The following is a 10,957-nucleotide window of genomic DNA, read 5'->3' on the forward strand; positions in this document are numbered from 1 at the left end:
TATCAACCCCCTTCAGAATCCTGTATGTTTCAATGAGATCATTTCTCATTCTTCTAAACTTCAGAGAGTATAGGCCCAATTTTGTCAGCCTCTCCTTCACATTCCAGGGACCAATCTAGAGAATCTTCACTGAACTGTTTCCAAAGCAAGCATATCCTTCTTTGGATTATGGAGACCAAAACTGTCTCGTAGTACTCCAGCTCTTACCAACCCTTGTACAAGAGTAGCAAGACTTTCTTATTCTTGTTTCTGATATCAGTGGTTGTCAGGTGTACTTTGAGATTGCAGTTTGTTGAGCGGGAGAAAAGAAACAAAACTCTGCGTATTTATGGAACTCTTGTGCTTTCTTTCTAAAGGTCTTCGTCAGGATTATGCCTCCAGTTCAGCATCGGCTTCCCGGCGTAGCTCCAGTGCCTCTCTAAATTCTCTCAGGAGAGGTACTTACAGTGATCAGGAGTTTGACACTTATAGCCTGGATGATGAAGATGAATGTGATTACTCTTTCCCCCAGCACAACGTGCACAGATATTCACCTTCTCCACGAAATTCACCTCGATCACAGTCTCCGGTTAGAGGAGCAGCAACTGCAGGCAGAGCTCGGCCTTCACGACGCTGCTTGCAGGGTCGCATGTCTGAGCTAATGAATTACGCGAAAAATCAAGGTACCAAATCTATAGTTAAATTGAGTGGGAGGTTCCTGGAGTTTTTATATCAAGGGAGGGAAAATTTCCACAAATATTTTTCAGTACAATTCTTTTTCTTTCTTTCTACATTTGACTTATGATTACGGAATATTGTATTTAGATACACTAAAAAATATCTGTATTAAGCACCCCCACCTTTGAATTATTTTGTGGACAAAGTGCTTGTCTTCTACCGTAGGTTTCTTATGTTCCATGTCTGAAACAGCACTGTTGTTCTTGGGATGTGGGCAACTCTGTCAAGGTAGTACTTATTGTCCATCCCTGGTTGCCTTGAGAGCATTAAGGGTCAACTACATAGTCTTGGACTGGAGTTACATGTAGGCAAGATCAGCTAAGTCTTGTTTCACTTGATTCTATTACAGAGGAAATGCGTCGCAGTATGCCCAACCTGGCCAAGTCTGGGGTTCGTTGCTCTGACACGGGCAGAAACAGTCGAAGTTTTGAATCTAATTTGCAAATGCCCAGCAGTCGGATTTCAAGGTTGCAGCAGTCTCCATCTGGTACGTTATGTTGATCTATTCTGAGAAATAGGAAAAAACCATAACTGACCACCCATGTTAAACATAAATCTTCAATTTCCTCAAATGTGAAATTAGTCTGGCAGATTAAACTTGTGGTATGTTAGATTGCCTTGCCTCCTGTTTTAATTGCTGAAAATTTCAAAGTAAGATCTTATCCTCAATAACAATGATCAGTCCAACTAAGAAGTCACAAGACCATCAGTCTATTTGAGGAACTTTGTGGTGTCTCAACATGGGGGATTGGATATCTGAAGGATTTTGGATTGATGCTTTAGCATCAAGTTTGATATGGTGTACTGTTCCTGTAACAAAGCTTATTCTTGAGTTTTTCTTTTCCTCAAGCTAATAAATGTTGCACTGACAAAATTCACATCCAGCAATTGGAAAGGACTCTGAGAACATTCCCCTTGTTGATGGGATAGGTCTTTGTTTTAGGACTAAATTGGCCTCGCCGTTAATGTGCTCCAATAGATAAATGAGCCTGGAGATATACAAAGTAAGATTCTTTGCCATCTGATCTCGAAACTTGGGTCTGGATGTCGTGTTCACAGCATGGTGCATAGTTGCCACAGCAACTAACTTGTGATCTAGAGAGGATCTTGCAGTCTTGGGTGTCAGCAAGTGGCTCACATTGCTGTGCAAATTTATTTGAAAGATCTTGGATATCAAATTGGAGGGTGCAGGGTGTGGCTGAATTAAATTGAAGGTTTAAAAATGTGAGTAGGGAATGTTTTTAAATAGAAACAGAATGCTGAAAATACTTAGCAAGTCAGGCACCACAATGGAGAGAATCAGATTTAATGTTAAGTTCTGATGAAAGATCATCAACCTGCAACTTTAATCCTTTTTCTCTCTCCACAGGTGCTGCCTAGCCTGAGTAGTTCCAATATTTTCTTTTTTGAGATTTCCAGCACCTGCGGTATTTTTCTTTACATTAATGTTTTTTTAAGGTTGCATTTTCTTTCCTAATAATTGTCACTTGTAAAAGTGTATATTGAACTGTATCATTCTGCATTTTTGCAGAGCTAAACACTCTTCCCTGCTCACACCAACAAAACTGTTGAAACTAGGTCAATTGAAATTTTCATCTGAGATTGATAGATTTGTTGTGCAAGGGTATTAAGAGATATGGAACCAAGGCAGGTTAATGGAGTTGAGATGCAAATCAGCCATTTGTTTGAATGGTGGAAGGGGCTTGAAGGACTGAATAGGCCTCTTCTGTTCCTATATGATAAAAACAAAATACTGTGGGTGCTGGAAAAACTTAGCCAGTCTGGCAGTGTGTATGGAGAGAGAAACTGAGTTAATGTTTCAAGTCCAATATGACTCCTCTTCGGAACCCCTCTTCTGTTCCTATGTTCTGTTATTACCAAATTCTTAGCCTTCTGCTGATTGTATAACGTGGTGAGATGAACTCCCTGCCAAAATTCTTTAACATCAGAGCAGGTAGTGATGCAAACAATGTCAACAAATTGGGAAAGCATGAGGTTGGAACCAAAGGCCAGAGGTAGCAATTCTGGATGGATTTGGGAGATTGAAAATAAATTGCCTTTGACACTGGTTTAGTATTATGGAAAAGATCAAGATACAACCAATTGACCATTCCACCAAGAGAAATGAAGGCTGTGTAGTTTAGAGGCATGGTATATGAGGGAAGCTGCTGATTAAAATAGAACCAACAGCGAATGTGTGAATAGGATTTAAACATGAGCAGAAGTGTAGTTGGTTTGGAGGAAAGAGAGTCCTTGGCAACCCTTGAGACACTCATTGTAAATAAATCTATGTACTATTTATAATAACTGATAATGCTGGAAATACTCAGAGGGTCAGGTAGCATCAGTGGAGAGACAAACGCAGCAGTTAAGGTTTCAGGCCGATGACCTGCCATCACTATTTATCCTGAGCTATAGATAGTGTGAAACCACACCACTGAACCAGTGATGAATCATCAGCTGATTAGTACGGATTTAAATTCAACTCCCTCGTAACCTACTTGGGTAACATTCATGACAATATATCAGATGTTATCAGCATTTACTTTATACAATATATCTAAAATAAAACAGCATGGTTGTGCATGTGAGAACACTGTGCCAGAGTGGGAGAATGCAGGAACAATCTATCACTCTAATTGTCTATATGTGCCATGCTAGGAAATGGGAATGGCCTACCCTTAGTAGACTATTTTCAGGTTCCCCCTGATGGCCAGGTAAAGAATGGCACAAACTCCAACCGAGAGCAATTACCTCTTCTGGAAAAAGTGAACGTTTACAAATCCATCATGCAGCCAACCTACACTGCTCAATATTGACCCTCAGTAACAAGAAGTGGTCTATTGCCCAGCACTAACTGACTTCATTCACATTGAGCACAATTGTAATTATATAACTGAGTATGCGGATTTGTTTTTCTCCATTTTCACAGCGTTTTAAATTAATACTTTGCAGGTCTGTTAGTGCAGGGTAAATTTTAATTTTTAAAGGACCCAGTGGAACTAAGAGTTATATTTTTCTTCTAGTTTCTGGAAGAATGATAAGTGTAAAGCAAACAACATTTTAGACTTGCATATACTTTTTTTTTGCAAAAACTTGTAAATTTACTATAAATTTTAACATGCTATCTAATGTATCAGCAGTTTATCAGTGAAGTTGAATGGATACATTCAACCACGTTTTCTTTATTTGTGTTGGGAATTTGTGATAATGCTGTTCACCTTTTTGAAAATTTAGTTCTTCAATCCATTTTTTAGATTTAGCTTTCAGGTCAGAGGCTAGGAATCCTGCGGCGAGTAACTTGCCCTCTGACTCCCCAAAGCCTGTCTACCATCTACAAGACACAAATCAGGAGTGTGATGGAATACTCTTCGCTTGCCTGGATGTGCAGCCCCAACAACACTCAAGAAGCTCGACACCATCGAGGACAAAGCAGCCTGCTGATTGGCACCCCATCCACAAACATTCACTTCCTCCATGAACAGTGGCAGCAGTGTGTACCATCTACAAGATGCACTGCAGGAACTTTCAAGGCTTCTTAGATAGCGTTTTCCAAACCCGTGACCACTACCATCTAGAAGGACAAGGGCAGCAGACACACGAGAACACCACCACCTGGAAGTTCCCCTCCAAGCCACACACCATACTCACTTTAAGCTACATCACCATTTCTTCACTGTCGCTGGATCAAAATCCTGGAACTCCCTACCAGCTCTGTGGGTGTACCTACACTACATGGACTGCAGCAGTTCAAGAAGGCAGCTCACCACCACCTTCTCAAGGGCAATTAGGGATGGGCAATAAGTGCTGGCCTAGCCAGTGACGCCCACATCCCATTAATAAAAATAAATATTCAAAAGCTATTTAAAGTAGCTTTATGTGGAAGATCCTTCCTAAGGAGGACAACAGTGAGAGTGCCTTGTTAATCATTTCTTTTATCATTTTATCTAGGTCCATCTGCTGGTAAGCTCAGGTACACTACTGGTAACAACAGCCAGATTCCCCCCTCGAACAGACAGCCAGTGAAAGCTATAGTAAACAATAACTCTCCCTTGACAGCAAGGCATCCAGTGAAAACAACAGGATATCCAAGTTCTGGAAGCACAGTTCGTAGAATCCAGTCTCCTACTTGTTCAAGCACTTCTTCTCCAACTGGCATTGCTTCAGCTGGAAGATCCTTTAGCTCAGCTCCTGCCCTTAAGAACACCCCTACAAAGTCACGAGTTACTGGCACTTGCACTGCCACTGCCACAGTTTCTAAGAGCAAGCTTTTGCAGCCAACAAGGAGGCAAGTCTAATATATTGATTATTTCAGATTAAAGGAGCATGACGGTGAGTTCTTTTTCAGCATTGTCATTTATGTACATCTCATGATTAAAGCTATTTTAGCTGGTTTTCTTTGTGTTACAGTTGCATTTTTTGATACTATCTAATCAGGAAATCTTTTGAGCTTTATTAAAGATTGAGAACTACATGCTACATATCTTGGTCCTTGGGAATAAGAATGGGAAAGGATCATCTTTTTCAAGATGAGAATTTTGTGAAAAGCAAATTTCCAAATCTCTCCAGATATATGGTTTGGTGACTAACTCAAGTTTGTTCAAGGATTTTCTAAGTAGTTAAAAGTTAATTATTTTCATTTTTCTGCCTTAGTCAAAAACCACTGGAATACCCAGGGGAACTCTGTTATACAGTTCATGACGTCAATTCTTAGAGAGCATACCTATTGTCTTTATTAGCTCAGCTGGGCATTCTTGAAATTCATCCTCCTAGACCCAACAGCTGATTAAATGAGGAGCAGCCTGTTAATGATCTGCTGATGCATTGACACTTTTTATAGGAGTAATGGTGTTGCTTCACATTTCAGAAGGTGCTTTATCTAAGCAGATATGGGGCTCTTTAGAAAATTATCACATGGAAACTCTGCTTTTCAAAACACTGATGTGCTAAGTTGACAATTTCAAACTATATTTAACTTGCAAACAATTTTTACCCCTCAATGTGCATAATACTTCCTTTCCTACCTGTTTTGTTAGTTCTGAGCCATTATTGGCCAATAAAAAAATTCAAATACTGGAGATGAAGAGATTGTAAAAGATCAGAGTAGGGAGGTGGAATTAGGAAACAGCAAAGAATGCAAATAAGAGGCTTGGTAATTCAGGAATATCCAGATCGTAATGCAACTGATGTACAACAGGTTGATTTGAGATGCAGGGAAAGGAGAGATAATCCTAAAGTAATGGAGAGGGGGTGGGGGGTTAGTGGATATAGTGGTTTTGTGCCAGTAAGAGGTTGCATGCTGCGTAGGGACTGACCATCACCAGTAGATTCCTACAACATACTGGACACAGTATGTTTATTGAAACTGAACAAGCTACTTTTAAGTTTGTGAGCTTGTTCTTGTGTTCTGTTTTAAAATAATTAAAACTAACTGAACTACTCTTATTACTAGAACTCTGCAACTACCGAAGACACACAGCACTGTGACAGAAGACAAGTGGAAAGAAGGTTGCTATTGAGGAAAGCCCAAAGATTCACAAACTGCTGGCACATGATGAAGTGAAAGCCCAGCTGGCTGGGCAGAAGTCCAATTTAAATCAAACACAGTAAAGAAGAGTCAATTTTCTGGCAAAGGAACAATATTTTGTAAAGACTGGTTTTAAATGCTAGTGGCCATCTGTGCCAGGATTTTGACACCTGGGCCTCCTGTTGATTTATATCATCAGCCCAGTTGTATAAAGCCAGGTTGTGCCATGTGGGTACCTTAAATCTACTAGTTTACATATTTATGCATTGCAAACCCAAACACTCCAACTGACTGTGAACTTGAGGTAAAATTATGTAACAATCAAAACTTTTAAATTGCAAAAGCAATCACTGTTTGCCTTGATGCTTTATCATCTAAACCTTTTTTCATTCCTTTTTCAAATGAAAGGGAAAGATGGAGAGAAACTTAGCCCATCAGTCTATTTCAGTATGAAATTAAATATTCAATTTATTTAAATTCAAATAATTGACTAATACCATTTGGAAGGCAAAATAACGGGTCAGTGCTTGGAGGTGTCTAGTTGCCAAGTGCTTGAACATTTCTTTGCTCAGTTCTATTCTGAGGCTTGCAATTTACGTAGTAATTGCTTCACAAAAGCCACAGCATTTTTTGTATGTGTTAGTGTTGCAATTAGCCAGGATATGTTGCATGAACAACAGTACTTTATGTTCCTCAAGTGTTTGTTACATTGTACAGGAGCAACTGGAAACATTTCTTAACTTTCACAAAGTTGAGGCATATCTAATAACATACTTGCAATGCCCCAAATGTGCAATGTTTAATTAAACTCTTGACCACTTCAGATTGGATCACTGGAGATTTATATCCAAGTGTGATGAAGTTTAAAAGACAGTATTCGTTGAGAGATGTGGTGCAGTAAATATGTTTCAAAAACATTAAGCTGCTGACCCTTTTAATGAAACCAAGGGCTTATAAATCTACTGAATTGTGAAGCAGGGGCTTAAATAATGTATTATATCCTGAGTTCTGTGGTGGTGATGACCAATCAAAGTTGGCTATTTTGCACTTCAAGGCAAATTAACCATTGGTTTTCATAGTGCCAAGACCCTCACCACTCAGACGTAAGATATTTCATGTATGTGCAGTGAATTTCTGACCTCTGGGGGTGTTGTCAACCCAAGGGGAAGTTGACTGCACCATGTTCACTTGCCACCTGAAGCGAAGTTGGAACACATCTGAGGAAGATCAGTTGGGGTAACAATTGTAAAACCTAAGAATGAAGGGTTGGGAAAGATGGAGAGAAACTTAGCCCATCAGTCTATTTCAGTATGAAATTAAATATTCAATTTATTTAAATTCAAATAGTTGATCAATACCACTTCAGTAGATGCCAGTCCAGTGTTACGGCAAATATTTAATTGGCTGACTGCGTTTCTGAAATGGATTGTATTAAAACTTTGATTTGTGACTATTTGGACTGTCAATTTGGCATCAGCCTTTTTCATGGTATTTTTTGTCCTGGTTAAAGATGCAAAATTTTATAAGGTCTCCTTACCACATCTTTGCCCCCCTCTTCCAGCCCACACATCTTCACACTTAGTTACAGGATTTGCAAAGGAATTACTTTACCTGATGGAAAAACCATTTTCAAGCTCATTTGTTGCCTCCTCAATCCCAGATAATCTACTGAATAAGAAGCTGGTTAAGTTTGGAGATGAGTAATGAAATGTTGAAAATGTCATCTCATCTCATTAAAAGCACTGTACGCTTTACTCTCAAGTAATTAATGAATTTGACAAGCTGTCAGTCAAGCAGACAACTTGCTGCAGTTGGGAACAGGTGCAGCTACTTTGCTTAACAGTTTAAGCTTTATAATCAGTTTGGCAGAGAGGAGAATATTTGTGATGCAGGAGTCTGTAGCGTGTTGTAATCCTAAACAGATCAATACAGGCTTTAATTTGGTCAGTATGGCTCAGCCACAATCAACTTGTCTAGTCAGGTTTGAAGGGTAGAATGCCTCAATTACACTATTTCCTCGGAGTTGAGGGAAAGTATTAAAATTGTGCTGGTCAGTAGCAAATCGGCTGGAATATGGGATCCAGTCTTCAAACTGTATCTTAGACGACTAATCCCCCTTGTGAATTAGTAGTGAGGTCTGTGCTGTGATGTGAATTTTATTATTGCCATTCTCAAGCAGCTGATTTACCCAACTAGCTTTGTTTTCTATTTTAGTTCTTAAAGGACGTTATTGAAGAATCTTTGAATTTGTGTATTGCGGAGTCTTTATAAGATAGAAGCGTTAACAGTCTGCTTATCTTCAGTTGTATACTAGCATGAAGTTGTGTATGTTTTTATTTCTTCACTATGCTGGCATTGATTGGGTGAATGTCAATAGTGTAAAAGGCACATTCCACTTCAATTTCTTAATTAAATGAAACTTTTTGAATTAAATTTTGAGTCCTCTTTTTAATCTGACGTGCAGAATGACTTTTGACATTTTTCTAAACCCCTCAGTTGGACCCTTCAAATAATGACACACCCAAAGGTTCTGACCTAATTGCCATATGACAGTTGGAGGGTGGGAGCAAACATTAGAAAACAATGCTAATGTTAATATACAGCAAGCAAAATAACTTTTCCCATTTCTTCTCTGGCCACCACTAATGCTGGAAAGGCTGCATTTATTGCCCACATCTATAACTGCCGTTGCAAGGTTTGTGGGTCTTTTCCTTGAACTGCTATGGTCTTGCAGTGGTCGGTATTCCCACTATGATAGGTAGGATATTCCAGGATATTAATCCAGCACTAATGATGGAATGGCAATATGTCTGATTTAGTGTTCCCATGACATTGATGTTCTTGTCCTCCTTTAATGATTGATGTTTATGGGGATTTTGTGTATGATAAGAAAATAGCTCCATAGTATTTAAATGATTTGTTAGCTTCACCAATTCAAAAATCTCTACAATTCAGCATTTAGGCACTTATGTTTGTCTCATTTACACTGAAAATCCTGATGCAATGAATAATCAACTTTGGTTTACTGTTAAAGATTAACTATCTTGTAGCACTACAATATTTTAACTTAATTTCGAACTTGCAGGGCAAGGAGCCCATGAATTTTATGTTGTCTTCTGAAAATCTGAATTTAAGCTGTGGTGTGAATGCAGCAGATAACTTAAGTGTTGTTTAGGCATACTGATGTTCCTGTTAGCCTATTCGACCTATTCTCCCTTTCAGTGAGATCATGGTTGATCTGTATCCTAACTCCATCCACCAGCCTTGGCTCCATATCCCTTAACACCCTTGTCTGGCAAAAATCCATTAACCTAATTTTAAAAATTAATTGAGTTTCCACATTTCTACTACCCGTCGTGTGAAGAATGGTGTCCTTACTTCCCTGAATAGCCTGACTCTGATTTTTTAAGATTATGTCCCTATCTATAACCTCCAGCCCTACAACCCTTTCATCTCTGCACTCCTGTTTTGGCCTTTTGCACATCCCCTGTTTTGATTGTTCTACCACTGACTGCACCTTCAGCTGCCTAAACCTTAAACTGTGGAATTTCCCCCGCCCCCCCCCCCCGGCCCCTGCTTAAACAGGTCTACTTCTTCCCCTTCACGATACTTCTGAAGAACTTTATTCTTTGATGAGGTTGTCTTTTGGCGCAATGGTAGTGTCCCTACCACTAACCAGAAGCTCAGGGTTCAAGCCTCATGCCGGAGCTTGTTGGCCATGGAAGAATTGTTGATATCGTGGTTCAATGGGCTGATGATCAGCCTGGGAATCCTCCTACCACTTCCCCATTGTTCCCCAAAGAGAAAAACAGTGTGAAAATACACATTTAAAAAAAAACCTGACTAAGCCACCTCGCCTAGTATCTCCTCATATGGCAGTGTTAAATTTTGTTTAACGTTCCTATGAAATGCCTTGCTACATTCAAGGCACTATATAATTGAGTTGTTAAATCTGAGTTGTACTTCTAAGACTGATATATCCTTCCAAAGGTGTGGTACCCCTCTGAGTCTATTTAATCTACATCCATACATATTCTCCTGTCTACTATGATAGTTACTTCCTCAAAAAATTAAAGTAAGGACTTTTGCACATGACCTACTCTTTCCTGATCCATGTTGCACAGTAATCTAAGGAAAGAAGCTTTCTTGGATGCAGTTTGCATCTGATTTATCAGGACTATGATGATCTCATCCAATTTAACAGGAAATTCTGAGAGCAATCCCACAGACTAGTCAAGCAACAGACTTGTCTGGGAGTTGAAGTTATAACTTTTGGCTAGTTTACAAAGGTAACTAAAGTTAAGTTAATGGAATTGGTTAAAAATTACAATTGGGGCTACCTGCAGGGGCTAAGAAGGCAGATATAATTGAAGGGATAGCACAGCATTTAAAATTGGAAGTGATACCTGACACTAGTGAGTCACAGCTGGAGGTAGTGAGACTTTAGTTAGAAATGAAGCAGCTTGAACTTGAACAAGCAAAGGAAATGAAAAAACTTGAGCTAGGGGTAGCAGAAAAGGAAAAGGCATTTCAAAGGGAGCAAGTGGAAGGGCAGGAGAAAGAAAGGTAAAGAAAGAGAGGTGAGAGAAGGAAAGAGCAAGGGCATACCAGCTTAAAAGCCTGGAAGTTAAAAAAGAGACCTTGGATTCTGAGGAAAGTTCTGATGATGAAGAAATCTTTAACTTAAAAACCCAGCGGGGAGATGTTTAAATT

At 39.3% G+C, this 10,957-nt stretch overlaps 1 protein-coding gene across 4 annotated transcripts in view; it reads left to right on the forward strand.

Moving 5' to 3' along the window:
- The window catches only part of LOC144683761 (SLAIN motif-containing protein-like), a 33,825-nt gene extending 25,148 nt beyond the window's left edge, over window positions 1-8,677 (forward strand). For 2 of the 4 annotated variants that reach the window (XM_078547129.1, XM_078547131.1), the window contains 4 exons: window positions 357-662; window positions 1,067-1,204; window positions 4,669-5,049; window positions 6,170-8,677. In XM_078547129.1, coding sequence (XP_078403255.1) covers window positions 357-662; window positions 1,067-1,204; window positions 4,669-5,015 — 791 coding nt within the window. In that variant the 3' untranslated portion in view covers window positions 5,016-5,049; window positions 6,170-8,677. The remainder of the gene's footprint in view (window positions 1-356; window positions 663-1,066; window positions 1,205-4,668; window positions 5,050-6,169) is intronic. The other 2 variants (XM_078547128.1, XM_078547130.1) reach the window with 1 other exon arrangement.
- The last annotated feature ends 2,280 nt before the right edge of the window (window positions 8,678-10,957 follow it).

The sequence above is a fragment of the Cetorhinus maximus genome, chromosome 8 (assembly GCF_964194155.1).
Source record: "Cetorhinus maximus chromosome 8, sCetMax3.hap1.1, whole genome shotgun sequence".
Lineage (NCBI taxonomy): Eukaryota > Metazoa > Chordata > Chondrichthyes > Lamniformes > Cetorhinidae > Cetorhinus > Cetorhinus maximus.